The following is a 17,480-nucleotide window of genomic DNA, read 5'->3' as shown; positions in this document are numbered from 1 at the left end:
GGTGAGATTTGGTTGTTGATCCTTGATCCATGAAGTGGCCCCCTTCCATATCCATCCATGTCCTTTTGTTGAACTCAGTGGGCGAATAAATCCATATCTCGGGCATGGATCTGGCTGTCTCTGGTGGGGGGTAGTAAGTGTCACTCACTTAAACAGAACCTGACCTCCATACAGGCTTGCTTCACCTTCACCTACACCTATACCACCTACTCATACACACATCAGTCTCGCATTTCCTCTTCCATTCTTGTCTTGGTTTCTTGTTCCCTTCTCTTCCTATAAATTATTTCCTGACCTGGGGGATTGTCACTCATATTTGTCGATCTAACAATATACCATCATCATAAACCTTGAATCTTCCCTTTTCCACCTCCTCGACTCGAAGCTCTTGCAACAGCATACGACGTACATATCAGCAGCGCATAACGATCCGAATTCAATCTGCTTAGCTCGTATTTCCTGCGACCGGCGAAATTTCGACGCTGTTCTCTACTCCCCCCACCTTGCGATTGCGGCACGAGAGCACCAGCTATCGGAGCGCATCGAGTCGAAACACTCACGTTCGTTCGGTCTTTTTTTATGCGAATACTCGATGCCTTTTCCCCTCGAAACTAAGCTCATGATTGCTCTCCCAATTTCCAGCTGCTAAGATCAACTATGTGGCGACGCACATATCTTACACTCGTCCTCATAAGGCTGTGGTTTGCGCTATCTCCCAGTTATTTACACCCGGACGAGAACTTCCAAGGGCCTGAGGTCATAGCCGGTATGTTTCCCTCCGCGCCGGCTCCCAGGTGCCCTCATGTTGAAATGTCTGCATGTCCAGAGGATGCATTTCAATACCATCTGTGTTCGCGCAGTCTGTCACGACAAGTCCAGCTGCTAATTCACGCCAGGCCAAATTTTTAGTTATCCTGTTCGACACACTTGGGAATTTACAAGCGAGAACCCTATCCGTAGTGTTTTCCCACTATGGCCCGTCTACGGTCTTCCTATGCTTCTTCTGCGGTGGCTATGGATCGGTAACGGCAAAGACGGAGAGATCCCACCTATTGCGGTTTTCTGGACTCTGCGCGTTCTCATGTTTGTCATCAGCTTTGTTCTTGAAGATTGGGCGTTGCATGAGTTGATCCCGTCACCCAAGCATCGCCGTGTTGCCGTTCTCCTTGTCGCCTCGTCCTACGTGACCTGGACCTATCAGACGCACACGTTCTCCAACTCGGTAGAGACGCTCGTTGTTGCTTGGAGTCTTGTTCTGATCCAGCGAGTCGCTGATCCACGGGTTCGTCACTTGCACGCCATCACCACTAATAAGAACTATCAGCTGACTTCAAATTCGACACACAGCAGCGGTCATGTGTTTTGTCTGCCACAGTGCTTGGAATTGTTGGAGTATTCGGTGTATTCAATCGAATCACGTTTCCAGCATTTCTTGTTGTTCCTGGACTTCGACTGCTCCCTGTGTTCTGGAAGAGGTGAGTCACCCTATTTGCGCTTGGCGCGGAAATGCATGAATCAAGCTAACACATCCACAGGCCTACGTCCCTCGTATACTTGACGTTAGCTGCGGCACTGACAACTGTCATTGCCATCGGTCTGGACACCGCGTTTTACCTGCCAGGTCCCATCACATGGACCGACCTGATCCATAAACCTATAATCACCCCTCTTAACAACTTCAAGTACAACTCAGCAACCGAGAACCTGGCGCAGCATGGCCTTCATCCTTGGTACCAGCATTTGGTGGGAAATTTGCCGTTGCTGCTGGGCCCAGCTGCAGCTTTGTTGATAGCCAGACCCAAAATATCAATCCGACTATGGTCGGCAGTGTCGGGTTTGGTGGTCCTATCGGCGTTTCAACATCAGGAGGCGAGATTCTTGCTCCCAACGGTACCACTATTTCTTTCGTCAATCCGCATGCCCCGAAACCAAACAATACTCTACGTCTTTACGGCAGTTTGGATCGGGTTTAACCTCGTCCTCGGCTCGTTGATGGGTATCTATCATCAGGGAGGTGTGGTGCCGGGACAGGTCTTCCTGAGTCAGCAACCAGATGCCACCCAAGCTGTCTGGTGGAGGACGTATACACCGCCAATCTGGCTTCTTAATGGCAAGAATGAGTTCTTGACCACGCGAGACGTTATGGGTCTCAAGGGTGAGGTGCTACTTGAGCAACTCTACGGACTCGCCACATGCGACACTCCCGCCGACAGACGAAACCAGGAGTATCTGAAGGAAAAGAATGGCACATACCTGATAGCCCCGGCATCAGCAACATGGTTAGATCCCTACCTGCCCAACAAGGGCTTGGAGGGGCTACGATTTAGAGAGGTATGGCGTTACAGGAAACATTTGAACCTGGATGATCTGGATTTTGGCGACGACGGCGTTTGGGACACCCTGGCCAGGGTTATTGGGCGACGGGGCCTCGTTGCCTGGAGAGTCACAAAGAGCTGCCCAAATTAGACAAAAAGGGGGGCATGACTGCTTTGTTGAATTTTCTTTGTCGCGTATACATAAAATAGAAATCATTAATGACGATCCAATTCTCTCGGCTTCATGGAATAAGGTCACCAAATTTTCGGTTTCCATGATTCCATCTGTGGTATCTATATTCGTAATCATCTTTCTTCACTCGAAAAGCTGAGCTTCTTCCCCCCACCGATTGGCTTCGCTTGGAAGAAACCTTGCTCGCATCTCCCCGCAGCTAGTGAGCTGGAAATTGAGTTGACTTGAAGAAGCCAGTCACGTCATTGATAGTCCTATAGTGGTATGTAGTGCTGTAGATTTGCAACCAGCGACAGTTGTAGTCCTGGCATTCGTGGTGTTGCCCTGCAAAACATTGAGCTTGGCGATGCGAACGATGATAGGGTTAACTTGGAGCCTGGATACTCTCCATCATCTATCTCCATTGTACATGTTTATCCAGGTTTTGTATGGGTTCAATTGACAATCCCATTTGAAAAGCAGATTTGGCTTATTTATTGTGTTTATTTTTCCTGTCACCCTAGTCTAAGCTGCAGTCCACATTTCAGTGAACACGATTGCCGGAGCCATCTCAGGCAGAAGCTAAAGAAACACGCTTAGTAGAGGCGCTTAGGGGGAGACATGGAAGCCTTGATGGTAAGGCTTCCGACGTTCTGCCAGCCCTTCTTGAGAAGAGAGACGAGGTAGTTGATGGCCAGCATGATGTTGGCGACGAGCTGCTCCTGGGTCATCTCGACGTTGCCGACGGCGACACCCATGCAGAGAACCTTCTTGAGCTGGAACTTGATGGTGGACTTGACTTCGTTGATGCGGCCAGTCAGGTCGTCGGCGTGAGAGACGGGAGTGGGGAACTTGCCGGCCTTGGACAGACCGGGACCCAAGAGACGGGGGATCTGCTTGATGAGGGCCTCAGAGGCGACGAAGGCGTCGTACTTGCGGGCAAGCTTCTTGATGAGCTTCTTGTTCTTGTTGAGCTTCTTCAAGTCATCAGCAGACATGGCGTCAACACCACCGTGCTTGGCACGATCGATATCGTGCTGGTCACCGAGAATGCTGTCAATTTGTTAGCCTCCAATTCTCTTGGCTCTGTCGATTCTTTGGCTGTACCAGATGGACATGTTGGGTCGGGGGATGGAGGGCAGGCGGATGGTGCCAGAGAAACGCTTGTCACGCTGAGGGTCATAGTTCTTCAGGCCGATCTGAAGCTCAACGGTCTCAAGGAAGTTTCGCTTCTTGGTCTCGTTGGAGTACTCCAAGAGCTCTCCGACTTGCGTCCGGACATTAGCTGCACCGTCGTTAGCATTCTTGCGGTGTCTTATTAATATACTGTGACTCCTCTTGCGAGTTCAGTCTCCTCCAGGATATACCATACCGACTGTGATCTTCGACATCTTGACAGTCTCCCAATAGATGGCTGTATAATCTAATGGTGGTCAGGGCGAGTTGGGTTAGGGAATCAGAAATTCTGAGCGCAGTTGAAAATCAGGCAAAATTAGAAAGTGCGTCCCGACAGAAAGGTGGGGCTCCTCCCAGGGCAAAATTTTCTCACGGGATCCCTCACGTGATATCAACCGTCGTCGGAAGTGTCTCAGTACCCAGGTACCTAACCTATGGCACTTCCTTTAGGTACTAGGTAGGTAGTTGTCGAAGAGTTCTTTTGACGACGGCTTCGAGGCGTGGTAGATTTATTCATGGATCAAAGTTAAGTACAGGTCAGTCTCCTTGGCAATTCAATTACTTTTGTCTGAAATACGACGTCGAAATCATACGCCGTCGTATCCACGCTCTTCAAACCCCATCAAGATGGAAGACACGGCTCAACGGGTTGACGACTTAATCGCCAACTCGAATCACATCTCCAAATGGGTCGAGGAGCAGCCAAGTGAAGAACAGTCAAGGTGCGCAATTCCTCCGATCTCGGTCTCGTGTAGATATCCTAAAGAACCTTTGTCTGTAGTTGGGCCCAATCGATATTCACAAGACTCCTCGAAAGTGCTTCTCAGCCAAAAGGCGCTTCAGGCAACTCATGCGTGAAACTCTGCGGTTTTGTTGAGCAGTCGTCAAAATCGCAGTCACAGAGTCTGAAACTCTGGGCCTACTCTAGGGATGTTACTATAAAACTCTTCAATTTTTATGTTGAATGGAACGAGTCAGACAACCACCGGTCAATGAAACTGGTTCTCGACCTGCTCCCTCAGCTCATCAGGAGAAACCCGGATGAGAAAGATGGCCAAGAGACCAAGTCTGCCATCTTGGACAATCTTGTCTCGATTGTGACTGGGAAGTCATCAAAACCGCTGGCCAAATCTGCCATAAAGGCATTGGACCATCTCCTTGCCAAGGACATCGTCACCCTGGATGAGATACGGTCCAGCTATGTCACTCTTCAACAAAAGGACACATCAACAAAGCCCTTGGATGTCTGGAAGTCTTTTCTTTTTGAATTGTTCCATTGGATGGCCCTTCACTTTGTCTGCCCTACTGCTGGAAGGTTTATTGTCTGCTTGTACCGCGTTCTTAGAAGCCAAGACAAACGAGGCACTTCAGGACAGTTGAGCGTTGAGACTTGGCACATGTGGCTGCTTGAGGCCATAAACGAGGAGCCATCCATTCTAGAATCAGTCAAAAACTATATCTTCCTCCCTCTGTTCAAAGCGGACAAGTCTGAGGCCCTGGGTTTCTTGAAGAGAATGAATGAACACGAGGCTGTCTCTGCAGGCCATGAGATAGATATTAATCTCCCGGCCCTGCTGCAGCTCGCAGCGTTAGAGATTGGCAAGAAGGTTGGCTTAGTAGAAGAGCCAGGTAAGGCACCAAGTAAACATATCCCAATGCCTGCTAATCTGCAACAGCACTCGGTGATGATAAATCTGCCGATAGCGACTCATCGATTGTGCTCGACGAGAAGGTTCTGGAGAGTGTCTTGGCCCATCCATCTCACGAAGTTCGCTCTCTCGCACTTTCATTGCTCATGAGCTCCCCATCAACAACAAGACCATATTCATACACAGCCCTCGACCTACTCCGCAAGCATCTCGCCACATACTTTGCCGATTCTGATGCCAAGTTTAGAAATGAAGTAGCCGGAAAGGTTCGAGACATGTTTAGAAGGGTTAGGGGTGCCATCTTCGTGCTCAAGAAGAGCATTCCAAGAGCCGCCGCTCGTAAGCAAAAGGAACAGCCAGGCCAGACCCAGCAGCAGCATATCCTTTATCGGACCAACCTTATATCTCTCCCTGAAGCTCAGCTGGTACACTGCTTGGAGTATCACGAGAAGTTCCTATTCTGGTACATTGGCTTCTTGTGTAGTGAGTTAACACCCACTGCTTCTTATCAGCGACATAGTGCTTCTCTCAAGGCCGTCACTTCCATTCTTCGAATGGAAGGAGAACAGTCAAAGACGTGGGAGACCGCAGATGACCAGACACTATTCTTTGATCAGTTTGGCGGCTCATGGCTCCGAGCTTTGTCTGACCTGACCATGGATCCATTTGATGACATCCGAAGCCATGCTGCCACGGTACTCAGATGTATATTCTCGGATAGCCGGTACAGGAACTTCTATCTGCTGGCCCGACAAGGCAAACCAAATCCCACTCAAGAGCTCACAGAACTTCTGAGAAGAACTGAAGCCCTTGCTCGCAAGACTGCTCGAGCCGATCATTCAGACGGTGTCGCCAGAGTATCTCAGCTACTGTATAGGTTCTCTGAAAATGAGCAACATCGAGTCGCACTACTTTCAAATCTGATAGGAGGCCTGGAAGCGAGGCTAGTAGTCGCTGAGAAGGATCTCGGAAGAGCGGTTCTAGATGCGCCGCTGCACGGTGATTTTGCTTCCCTGTGCTACATGTGGCAGGTGGTTTCAGAGCTTCAGTTTTCTGAAGAAGAGTTGCAGTCCATACAGGCTCTGCAAGACACTCTGGTCACTTGCTGCGAAAGAGTCTGGGCAGCAGTCCGCGATATTCTCTGTGATGACTCGCCTGAAGGCCATTTACCCCAAGAGCTAGAAGAAGTTGATGGGCTCGACACCAAAGATGTGTTGAGCTACAGCTTCCGGTCTGTACATGAAGCCAGGTAAGTCAATCAACGACTTGGAGTATCACTTCAGCTAAAAACCAGTAGCAATCTTATGCGCATCATTATCCTCTCTATCAAGCAACACTCCCGCCAAGGCAGAATCTGCCCGTCAAAGGAAGCTTATGAGAGAATAGGGAACTTATCATTTACCCAACTAGCCAGTATAAGACACCGCGGCGCTTTTACGACAGTCGCCCTCACTTTCTCCACATGCTGCCAACTTGTTAAGCACCTAAACCAAGCTAAAGCTGGCGCCGAGTGTGGTACCGCTCTTCTCGAGCAGTGGTATGCGGTAAGTCCTACGATGTACCCGCTGAGTCACTACACTTTTCCAGAACCTATACTCTACAAGAAATGGAATAGAAGGATTGGGAACTGACTAAAAGTAGGGCACATTAGAAGCTATCAACGCTCAGGTATCGACCACTCGGCGATCTGCCGGTATCCCTGCGATGATGACAGGCGTCTTATCCGCCAATACGTCTAATCCTTCATTTGAACAAGTCATGAACAAGCTCATGGAGATCGCTAGCCAAGAAGCCCGCGTCACTGAGACCGACGGTTCGAATCTTCCCCAGGTCCATGCTTATAATTGCCTGAAGGAGATCTTCAAGAGCTCCTACTTGACAGCCATGGGCAACAAGTCTGAGAAATTCTTACCGCAGTGCCTCGAGCTGGCAGCCAATGGCCTCAAGTCTGAACTATGGGCCATCCGTAACTGCGGCTTGATCCTACTCCGAAGTCTGATAGATTGTCTCTTTGGATCCCATCAGAGCAAAGCACTCATGGAAGCAGGTTGGGATGGTAAAGCCAACCGGATCGCCTACCACCGATACCTTTCCCTTCCAAGGACTCTCCTCCACCTTCTGAAGTCAGGCCACCAGATGATGGCCTCCATTGCCGCCAGTTCAGCTGCGGCCGAGTCAGTCTTCCCAGCCCTTGACATCATCCGAAGAGCCGGCCCCCCTGAGGTACTTCGTGAAGAGCTCCAGATACATATAGCAAAGTATCTGGCCAGCCCGGTATGGCACGTCCGCGAGATTGCAGCCCGAACTCTATGCTCGTGTCTCCTGCATGCTCAATGGCTCGATACTATCACCAGTATTGCTGCTGAGTCTGTTCGCTCTCAAATCGGCAATGTTCAGAATCATGTACATGGTGTTCTGTTGGCACTAAAGTATATCGTTGATCGGTTGAGCGAGGTTATGCCCGAGCGGTTACAACGTGAGAAAGACTGTATCGACAAATTAGAAACCCCGCTAATAGGTACTATACAGACGACATACCCAAGCTCTCCGGTTTTCTCATTGAGTACTGGCGCGAAATCCAGGCCTTGGACTCCCCTGAAATTCCTGCTGCGTATCTTGAGGTCACTAATCTTGTACGAGCTCTCCCCAGGCCTGGGTTAACTGATCCTATTCAACTCGAATTCCCTACCTCCAACAACCGAGAGGGGGCTCTACTTAGAGCACAGAGGGTAATACATGAAGTCCACTCCATCTCTGAGGGTAGTGGCCCCATCGAAAATCTCAACACATTGTTCCTGAGCACGACCATGGGCGTCAACACGATAGTGACTGGCCTTGAGACAGTTCCTAAGCTTTGGGAAATTTCTTGCCTCTCAGAGCAAGATGTGGGCAAGTTCTGCAACCTGTACCGCGATATATGTCTCAAAATTGGACCCGTTGAGCCTCGGGTTATTGCCCTGCAGAACCTCACAGAGATCCTCGACCAGGTTCTAAAGAGTGGAAATATCAGCCTCGTTTCACCGGGTCTGCTTCTGGAGATTTGGAGCAGCCTGCCACTGAGTTCTATCAACCCTGCCCTCGCCAATGCGGTTATCAGAATTAGTGGCTGTATCATCGCCATCCTCAGTAGAGCACAGGTTGTCACCCCAGAGGGAATCAAGAACTGGGGACATATGATGGCCGATGCCGGTCTGGATGATAAGGTGAGTGATGGGGAAGCCAGTGATATACGATCTTTGTCCACTAAAACCTTTTGCAGGATTTTGATACTCGTCTCGCTACAGTCGAATCACTCTGCTCATTCTTTTCCGTCATTGAGGTGGGCCAATCATGGGCTCAAGAAGAACACCTTGTAGCTATCCTCGCTCTCTATGACTCCCTCAACGATGACGATGACGACATTCGAGACGTGGGATCCGCAGCAGTCCAGAGCATTCTAGGAAAAGCTCTTGTACCCATTGAAGCGGCAAATCGTCTTCTCTTATGGCTAGCCGAGCACTACGCTGGTAGCTCAACGTTCCGCCAGATCATTGTGCGTCGCGTCATGGGTGATTCTCGGTACCCAGCCCCTGAGAACAACGTGTTCTCTATTCAGGACCAGCTGCAGGAGGCAATGAAGTTTGATGATTCACTTTTTGTCATTGAGGAGCAGAACTTGTTCGTGGATGAGGTCAGAGAGACACAGCGCTGGATTTCTCTCTACGAGATCCTGACATGGGAGTCTAATGACCCCTCTCTCGACTCACTTACGACATGGATCAGTGCCGGGTTAGAGGCAATGGAGAATCTCGTGAGCCAAGAAGACGGACCTCTTGGATATGCATCGAAGCCTGAGGTCTTCGCCATCTTATCACGGGTTGTTCGTGTTTCTGCAGCGATAGCAAGAAAACAGCCTCATTCTGGTCTTTGCGAGAGGATCAACAAGTCAGGCAGTGCTGTGCAAGACGGCCTGGGGCATATGTCAGGCCTTTTGTTACAGTCTTTCTAGGAAACTCCGCACAAACAAAGAGAGATCCCTGCAAGTAAAACAAGCAGCAAAGAGAAAAGTAATGAGTTGATGCTATTCATGATTTATTGAAAAAGAGCTCCTCTGACGCCTCGCAGTAGAACAACGGCCGTAACACGTGTGCTGTATGTGAACAATAGTAGTTTTTGTGAGAACCAACCCCTCCTTTCCTCTCCTGACTGAATCAATACTTTCCAACATGTTATCTCAAACATCTGTCTGGGCTCTCTGGATGCTTTTAATGGATGGTGATGGAGAGCCTGGACTGTCCAGCAGTCCGTTCTTACCAAGCTTTCGGACAAGCATCGTATTCTGTGCCTGCAACTCGCCAACCTGCCCTTCAAGGAGTTCGATCTGACGACGAGCAACATCTCGCTCTGCACGAACGCGCTCAAGTTCAAGTGAGAGGTTGTTCTTCTCTTCCTGCTCGGCTGCTTTGCGACGTCGCTCTTCAGCCTTACGCTGGTCCCGCTCACGTTTCTCCTCGAGCTTGCGCATCTCGCGGCGATACTTCTCCTCCTGCTTAGCCACCTCCTTTTCATGCTTCTCACGCAACTTGGCCAGAGTAGCAGCGTCCTTCTCCTTGTCCCCAAGAAGCTTGCTCTGTCGCCGCTCCTCAAGACGAGCCATCTTCTCATCAAGCTTCTTCTTCTTTTGTTCGAGCTTCTTAAGTTCCTTATCAGCTAGTGACTGCTGTGACTGCTGCGGGTTGGAGCGGGAAGTCTCCGACTGGGACTCAACAAGACTATCGGGAGATTTGTTCTCGGCAGTCACACTCTTCTCAAGGGCTGAGGCAAAGCTTCGGATGGAGGAGGTGTCGCTATCGTCATCATGTTGCTCCTCAGCAATCGCGTGAGCATCGGACACACTCCCATCGGTGGACACAAAATCCGAACCAGTTCCCCAGGTCTTGAGCAGGCTTGTAGGGATATAGGAACTGGCAGCCCCTATGGCACCAGCTATGACACCATACAGCCCATTGCTGCCCGGGAAAGGGTCGTCTTGATTTGCAGACATGGCAGCTTCAGCCTTGGCCCTTTCAAGATTAGCAGTAGGGTTCGGTGCAGCCGTGGACTTTGCATCGTTCGTGACAGATGCTCCAGCGATGTCACTAGTATTATTTGCTCCGCCAATCTCTTCCGGTTCAGCGAATCCATGCATAGCCTTCGACGTCACCCACTTAAGGAACTTGCCAGCATCACCAACGATGCCTGGCGGTGTTCCCTTCTCGATAAGAAAGCGCGGGACGCTGCCGCCAGGGTCGCTACGAGTCACCATGAGCCATTCGACAGCCGTGGGACGTTCGTCGAGTGGTATTGAGCCGTGGCCCTCGCTGCCAGGTTTGGGGCTCGCTATCCTCCCCTCGTCTCGATCCAGGAGATCGGCCGACGAAAGGGATCTCTTGGAGGTAATGTTGTCGACTGGGACTTCACGGATTACTTCGACTGATTCGTAGTAGCCACGGATAATGCCCTGGCGGGGAGGGCACTCGGGGTGCTCGCAAGGCTTTGAGACTATCATGTACTGTCGGAGGGGCCGGGATCCTTGGGCGGGTTTCACGGAGGTCTCGGAAGTCAGGAGAAGAGTCACAAAGTCTCGCGGGGCAGTCGGGCCAGGGAACTGGGCAGAAAGTTGAAAGACTATTGGCTGTCAGCTAAAAGACGTTTTGGCAGTGATGGCATGATTCGGTCGGGTCGGCGTACCTTGCAGTTGGCCATGATCACCAATCTGCTTGTCCTCCACGCGCTTGTCTGCGCCGATACCACGGATATTACCACTTCCAGGAGCACCTTGAACCTTCATCGTCTCCGAAAACTCAACAGAGAGACCCTTCTTCCAGTCGTCGAAAGACAGCCCTTCGTGTACACTCCGGCGAGCGAACCATGCGCCGCGCCCATCTTTAGCGCTTAGCTTATAGACATTGATCCCAAGAGGATTCTCTTTCGCGCTGACTTTGATCTCCTTCCACTCCTTCTGCAGATCTTGTGCCTGGCCGATGGCTTCAGCTTTCTGCCGCAGGGTCAGAGCACGTTTGATATCGGGAGCTGAAGCCGCCGACTCTGTCTTGGATCGAGCTCGCCCTGCAGAGCTTGAAGCGTTCTTCGTGGCTGGCACTGGAATAGATTCGACCACGGTCTGCGTCTCGGAAAGAACATCGGCCAAGAACTCTTCAAGGTCGTCGTCTTGGGGCACTTGCTCCCACTCAACAGGGCCCATAGCCCCTAGAGGTTCGTGGTGACTACCCCCCATAGCTGCTGGCTGAGTGGATAGCTAAGGTACTTATGGAGATGACCGGCGGATGGATTGGACTTGAGTTGGTGAATAGAGCAAGTGTGAGATCTCGGAGGAGTGAGTATCGAGGTAGTCTCGTGCCTGCTTACGAGATAAAACAAGACAAGTCCAAAAAGAGTCGCTAACTTGAATGTTTCAATAAAAAAATGAAGACGTCAGAAGGTGAACAAGATGAGATAAAGCCAAGAAGACCAACGACCAACCAACGCTGCAAATAGCAGTCGAAATCATATGTACCAAGAACCTTTTTCAATTCCCTCGGCCGCGATGGGCCATGATCAACTGCCGTCATTCCCGCAATTGACGTCACTACCCAACCTCCATAACCTTACAGTTACGTTCACTATAGTACCTACCTAGGTACCCAACCTTCAGTGGCCAAGCCTACTGACCTACCTAGGCCCGCCCTCGCCTACACCTTGAAGGCAGCTTAGTCATCCACCACAGTCCTCCTTTACAGCATCTGGAGCATGGTATCAAGTTGACAGCCAACTAACTACTAAACTACCTACCTACATTAGTAGGTAGAGGCAGCGCATGGATATACAAAGTACGAATACAATCTCCGTCGTTTAGATTTTCGAAAGGTGGCTATTTCATACCTAGATAATCAATATTGGATAAGGCCAACAGACCCGCTTACATCCTTGGTTCTCCGTACATGTACACGAGAACGACTAACGTAGAATTATGCATAATCAATTCCAGAATATCCTACTCCCGATTAGTCCAGCTACTGTCCATATTAAGCACCGCTCCTCGGCATTTGTGAAAGAGTCCGCTCCGACTCCGTACGTATGATGACTGATGACAGATGAAATTCGCCAGGCGATGGCGAGGGCGTGCCCGAGAGTTCTATTCACCTCTCGAGTGCTTACTTACACATTGTATGTACAGCTACTACCAAGGAAAACTTACTTAGGGTGCCTTACCCAATAAAACAGTATGCTCTTTCTATTGTGTTACACAATCGACAACTTCCGATCCTTCATCGCAACCTGGTAGTCCTGCTTACAGCTCCCGCAGTAAGAATCCCGCCACTGCTCGAGGGCCTGCCGTCTCTTAGCTGGCATAGGCTCCATGGCCTTCTGTGGCCCCTTGCCGGCTTCTGCCCCTTTCCTCTGCCCCTTTGTGTCGCCCTGCTGCAGCAGCATAGTATCCAGTTCATCACAAAGGAACTTTTCATCTACCAACCAATTCTCCCATTCTGACTGTAGAATTTCTCGCTCAATGCTGTTGACAACCCTCATGGCTACTAGCAAGTCATGCCGGTACGATCCTAGCCGCTGTCGAGTCCGTCGAAGTCGACGGGCTGTAGCACGACTAGTGGGTGCAGCCAAACTAGCACCGGCATCCTCCCAGGGCGCATCCATATCTGTCGCATCCAGTAGATCCTTGAAGGTCGAGAAGCATGTGCTGTTTTCGGGAAAAGACAACCCTTGATTGGTCCCGGATGCTGTATCCAGATCCGCAAAGTATATGGCCTTACTCATCATGGAATTGGGTCGAATTCCGATGTTTTGCATGAATCCTGCTGCTCTTCGCTCTTTCCACCACGTCGAAGTCTCGCTTGACGTTAGTAGGAGATTTGTAAGTGTACTGAATGCGAGAAGCGCCAGGATGATCCACTGGGCTGTAATCAGGTTGAACAAGTTGCGCAGCACAGCGATAGCCCACATGATGAGTGACGATACTGCACTCTCTCCCAGAGACCGAATCGTCTCAAACACCATTGTCGTCAGGGTTCGAGGCTTGATGGCCTGCTTCTTTGCCGAATCTGTTGCAGCAGGCGAAAAGACCACCACCTCTGTCTGTTGCCCAATCTGGCCATACACTTGGATTGCTCTGTTTGTTCGGCTGCGAGTTCCAAGCTTCCGAACTTGATCCGTAGCAACCTCAGCCAACTCTTCAGCGTCACTTGCAGCATCGTGAATGGCTTGGCGGTCAATCAGGTTCTTGGAGAGCGCCGGGTTTTTCGACCAATCCGTTTTTGTGTAGATGGCTAGTTTGCACTTGGACTTGGCCACGTGCGTTATGACAATCTTGGTCACAACCTTGAACCAGCTTGAGTGAGGCAGATGCCACGCCGTCTTGACATGAGTCACCACGTACGTAACGTGATCGCTGAAGACATCAATGATCTGGTAGTCATTAACATCGGCCGTCTTGGACCGACCCAAGACATCCTTGTAGTCAACCTTGAACTGGAAGTCACGCCTCATCCTGCCTTGATCAACTAGAACCCAGGGTCCTTGAGCAATCTGCTGAGCACGTCGTTCAAAGTAGAGCTTTGGGAATACAAAACTCTTGTCACCGAACAAAACGTGGAAGCAGGACTTGGCACTAATTTCAAAGTGTCGCTCAGCCGCCATCTCCTTCATGCCCTCTGGTTCATAAATGACAGGGCGAGCTGGCAAGTGAAGTTTATGGTTATGTCGAGTCCTCGATTTCGAAAGACGAAGCGGAGGGCCGAACTCCATACGTGGAGCAACAGGCCGACCCATCGAAGTACCGTCATCCATGGGTGTGTTTGCTGAGACCTCCTCCCAGCTTTCGACACTGGGACTTGGGCGATCATACTCTTCTTTTTCGAGATTGATCAAGGTGGTGATGATCGCTTCAACATCCATGGGCTCCTCAGCCTGGATGTCGTCGATCAATAGGTTGAGACGAGTGTGAAGTAGACCGAGATCCTCCAAGAAGACTTTGATAGTGATCCTGGTATACCCTGTTTCGTTGGCATTCTCATTCAGATGAAGGAAAATGAAGTCGCAGTCCCTGCCTGGGGCTGCCGTTACTTCACTGATGATATCTAGACTGATGTTGTACGCCGTGACGAGTCCTATTTGCTGTCCATAGAAGTACATATTGTCGGGTGTAACGTATATGCGGCCATCGCCCGCCATGTCTGGTTTGCCGGGCCCTCGCTCAGGAGAACCAGTCCAGGCGGCCCGGAAGACAAGCACCAGCTTCTCCTCCAAGGGCGCATCTGGGAAAAGGAGTCGAAACTGGGCGTGTTGCGCTCTCAACTCTGGGGGGTAGTTTCGGGGGAAGTACTCGCCACCGTCCTTCCGCTGAACACCTTGCCCTACAGTGCTTCCAGGAACAACAACACCAATAGGGTCATCCTCATCGAGTCTGGGAAGGACGGGTTGTGGCGGTGCGTTCATTGCACCCCAGAGACTTGTTCCCCAGTAGTTCGCAACCACAGACGCAGGGAGTTTCCTGTTGTTACCTACAGGTTGGCGTTCTCCTGCTGTCAGAACTGCAATTCGACTCAATCCAGTCATGGAGGGTGGCTTGGCCAGGGTTGCTGGAGCCAAAGTGCCAACTTGTGTGTCAACCGATGGCAGCATGCTGGGCGTCTGCCTGAAATTTGTTGTGCTTCCAACAGACCCTGGAAATCCTGGCGGTAGCGTGTGACTAGTAGCCATCATGCTAGCCAGTCCGGTCGTGGAAGCTGCACCTCCTTGTCCGGCTTCCGGGCCTTGGGTGCCAAAGGTCGCTTTGCGATGTAGGTCGAGCTTCTGGATGATTCTGGCAGCATGTTCACGGCCACTCTCGCCCTCCTCTCGAGCCAGGTCTCGGCCCAGAGCAGTGATGGTACGACGAGAGATGCTGCCGTTAACGTCAAAGCTCTGTCGTGTATTAAGGTTACCGTCTGGTCCCGGAATAGGCAGTGTGTTTGTTCGGTCAATACTAGGGCTTGATTCATCGTAGATACCGATCTGTGCGTCGAGGGTCTTGGCAGAGAACTCGGGAATACTAGGGGGGGAGATGGAAAACGCAGGATCGATGGACCCGGGAAGAGAAGCACTAGTTCTGTTCATGCTGGTCTCAAAAGCCCGCTTCTTGGTAACCTCAAAAACCTCCAACCACTCGGTCAGCTCGCCCTGGGTCTCTGCCTGGAGCAGGATTGTCTGGTTCTTGGTCTTGACCTCGAAGCAGAAGCGTCTGTCTTCAGCCACAGCCGGCTTTGCATTACAAAGCAGAACCCCAATCTCGTCACCTTGAAGAACTCCCAGAGGCCCTGGTATCAGCCAGCCAAAGATGCCATCACGGCAATAATACCATCTCCTGATCCACGTATGTCTTGCTGGCTTCCCTGAGAGCACCCGCAGGAACAGCCATCCTTGCTTTTCAGAGACAACTGTGGCACCTTCCTCAAGACGAACAGTGATGGGGCCACGAGTGCCGAGGAAAGGAACGGTTGAAGTGCTGTAGTCCTCGAGCTCACGGGATGGCTTGAATCCTACTAGCGCATTTTCTCCAATCTCTCTCCTGGCAGACTGCAACTCTCGCCTGAAGACCATCTCGGACGCTCCCATTTCATTCGACCACCCCTGAATGCGCTCCATTTCCTGATTCCAGCGCGTAGTGTCGATTGCAGCTTCTCTAGCACGCCGCAGCTGGCTCCAACGCTCACTGCATATTTTGACAAGCAACTTATCCATACTAAAGCGCAGCTGCGGTGCAAGCTGGCAGTAATCCATCGAGGCCTTGAGGTAAGCCTTTCGGGTTTCGAAAACAGCAAAGGCATCTTCGCGCAGAGCTGATGGCTCTTTTGTCTTTGACTGACTGACATATCGAGCGAGCGTAGAGTCAAACGTTCGCTGCGCCTGCTCCATGGCCCTCCTGCACTCCTTGAAGTTCCTGAGATCGCCAACGATGAACTGCCGGATAGGGTCGACGACTAGGCCCTCCATCTTCTTCATTGTGCTTATCATTTGAATCCAATACTCACGCCATCCATCGCCCACCCTCTTCAAAGCCAAAAATGTATAATCATTGTCGACAACGCCGTCAGCCGCCGAGGGCATCGTCTTCACGAGAAAAGTATTAATCGTCTCTTCGAGGGCGAGGATATCGTGCAGTAGTTTCGACGTCGACTGAGCATATCCGTTGAGCCATTTTTCTATAGCATCGACTTGATCGCCAAAGGTTGCGGCGGTTACACGAAAAGTCGGAGAATCGAGTGCTGCTTCGTTGAGGCCGACGGGGATGGCGCGGCCAGCCTGGTTGGCCGCTGGTGGAGGGGAGTCTTCAGGCATTATAAGAAGATAATTATGTTTAAGCGCCTGACGACAGCTTCAGTTAAGACTGAGCTGAGGTCCCTCTATAGCGCAGATATGGGAGAAAGGGAAGATTATATGACGGTGAGAAGATGAGATGGAATGATGTTGACAAGATGTGTTCGTTGATAGGTCATTTCCAGTCATTGGATCCTAGGTGCAGCCCATGTAAGTTTGTATTGACGTAGCACACCCATGCTAGGTACCTCCCGTCCACTACTACCTTAGTACCTACCTACCTACCCAAGGTCCGCGGACCCCCACAGCGACCAGAAACACCGGAATGGGACGTGGAGCTAATATCGTTCAAATACGCGGTGATTAGCAATACGATATCATACAGTACAATGCTAGTAATCCTTGGTTCATAAAATCGTAGAGTATACTCTGTAATGTGAGTTCCCTTGATTTATGGATAGTCCTTCTCCGGACAAGTTCTTTTCATCCCCCCCTCTGTTTTCAGTTGGGTACTGTAATACGAAGTACATAAAAATATTTCACTTGAACTCAGAAGAATGGCCATGCAAACGACTAGTATTTCGTTGACCCGGCGTGTAATGCCTGCTCATGACTATATATGCCCAATCAAGGACAAGCCTTGCAGCCAGCTAACGCCGACTCTACTCAAATAACAACAATCTTCAGGCCGGACGTCGCGATGTGATGCTTTACCCGTGATGACCCTCAAGATCGATACCCTAGCCGCCGTGCCGCCGCTATCCTTCAATTTTAATGGTTGGGCCTACCAGCCGTTAGACCTGACATTCTGATTTCCCGAGGTGCAAGAATTGGAGGGTC

The 17,480-nt window shown here is 50.7% G+C and overlaps 5 protein-coding genes across 5 annotated transcripts; 2 read left to right on the top strand and 3 right to left on the bottom strand.

Annotated features, from left to right (window-relative positions):
- Positions 1-657: 657 nt before the first annotated feature.
- Positions 658-2,466, top strand: FPRO_04706 (uncharacterized protein; the record flags this gene model as incomplete). Its single annotated transcript, XM_031230246.1, has 4 exons — positions 658-766; positions 897-1,282; positions 1,351-1,475; positions 1,536-2,466. The coding sequence occupies 4 exons, from the start codon at positions 658-660 to the stop codon at positions 2,464-2,466; spliced, it is 1,551 nt and encodes a 516-aa protein (XP_031080402.1).
- A 617-nt stretch (positions 2,467-3,083) lies between these two features.
- Positions 3,084-3,878, bottom strand: FPRO_04705 (putative ribosomal protein L10a.e, cytosolic; the record flags this gene model as incomplete). The annotated part of the gene is made up of 3 exons (XM_031230245.1): positions 3,084-3,540; positions 3,595-3,772; positions 3,860-3,878. The coding sequence occupies 3 exons, from the start codon at positions 3,876-3,878 to the stop codon at positions 3,084-3,086; spliced, it is 654 nt and encodes a 217-aa protein (XP_031080401.1).
- Positions 3,879-4,290: 412 nt separating this feature from the next.
- On the top strand, positions 4,291-9,300 carry FPRO_04704 (uncharacterized protein; the record flags this gene model as incomplete). The annotated part of the gene is made up of 7 exons (XM_031230244.1): positions 4,291-4,385; positions 4,445-5,292; positions 5,340-6,561; positions 6,610-6,856; positions 6,954-7,788; positions 7,842-8,515; positions 8,572-9,300. The coding sequence occupies 7 exons, from the start codon at positions 4,291-4,293 to the stop codon at positions 9,298-9,300; spliced, it is 4,650 nt and encodes a 1,549-aa protein (XP_031080400.1).
- A 225-nt stretch (positions 9,301-9,525) lies between these two features.
- Positions 9,526-11,568, bottom strand: FPRO_04703 (uncharacterized protein; the record flags this gene model as incomplete). Its single annotated transcript, XM_031230243.1, has 2 exons — positions 9,526-10,958; positions 11,022-11,568. The coding sequence occupies 2 exons, from the start codon at positions 11,566-11,568 to the stop codon at positions 9,526-9,528; spliced, it is 1,980 nt and encodes a 659-aa protein (XP_031080399.1).
- Positions 11,569-12,572: 1,004 nt separating this feature from the next.
- FPRO_04702 (putative Snf1p protein kinase interacting protein (SIP3 protein)) lies at positions 12,573-16,661 on the bottom strand (the record flags this gene model as incomplete). The annotated part of the gene is made up of 1 exon (XM_031230242.1): positions 12,573-16,661. The coding sequence occupies one exon, from the start codon at positions 16,659-16,661 to the stop codon at positions 12,573-12,575; it is 4,089 nt and encodes a 1,362-aa protein (XP_031080398.1).
- Positions 16,662-17,480: the final 819 nt, after the last annotated feature.

Source organism: Fusarium proliferatum, assembly GCF_900067095.1.
Source record: "Fusarium proliferatum ET1 genome assembly, contig: FPRO_scaffold004, whole genome shotgun sequence".
Classification (NCBI taxonomy): domain Eukaryota; kingdom Fungi; phylum Ascomycota; class Sordariomycetes; order Hypocreales; family Nectriaceae; genus Fusarium; species Fusarium proliferatum.
Note: the sequence above shows the minus strand (reverse complement) of the source record. Positions and strands in the feature narration are given on the sequence as shown.